The sequence below is a fragment of the Gymnoscopelus microlampas genome (assembly GCF_963454915.1).
Source record: "Gymnoscopelus microlampas genome assembly, chromosome: 13".
In the NCBI taxonomy this organism is placed as follows: Eukaryota; Metazoa; Chordata; class Actinopteri; order Myctophiformes; family Myctophidae; genus Gymnoscopelus; species Gymnoscopelus microlampas.
In genome coordinates, this window is record NC_139950.1 from 13,313,783 (window position 1) to 13,314,276 (window position 494).

A 494-nucleotide genomic window follows, 5' to 3' on the forward strand; every position below is an offset into this window, starting at 1 on the left:
TAAATACAAAAACATAAATAAACCAACTCAAAAGAAAGTACCGGAAATTATTATTATTTTGTTTTGTACAAGATATAAATAGCTTGAAATATACTTATCGTTACCTTTGGCAAGTCTAGTTTACATGTTCCCCTCGGGTAACACACATTTGTCCCTTTTTCTTTTCTTTTTTTGTCAATAAACGCAAATAATAATAATAATAACGATAATAATAATAATAACAGGAAGAATAAGTACCCGTCGCACTTCGGGGTATTTATACAATATGGCCATAACCATGGTTTTTAAAAGTTTTTTCATAGATTGTCATCGTCTTGATAATAATAATATACCCGGTATTATTTGCCCTTAAATATCACGTCTGTAGCGCCGCGTCCTGCTGGCGCCACATAGACCATGAATGAAAGAAAAGATTGATAAAGTTATTAATAAAGTTCTAATGTAACTCTATAAGGAGGAATGGGTTCAGTTTAGGAAGGCGTTGGGAGTCACCA

General features: G+C 32.6%; 1 protein-coding gene across 1 annotated transcript in view; it reads right to left on the minus strand.

Moving 5' to 3' along the window:
* Positions 1 to 465: 465 nt before the first annotated feature.
* foxg1b (forkhead box G1b) overlaps positions 466 to 494 on the minus strand; it is a gene marked incomplete at both ends in the record, with an annotated part of 1,353 nt that continues 1,324 nt past the window's right edge. The window contains one exon of the mRNA XM_084076006.1: positions 466 to 494. This exon is cut by the window's right edge and continues 1,324 nt beyond it. Within this exon, the coding sequence (XP_083932132.1) occupies positions 466 to 494 (29 nt within the window).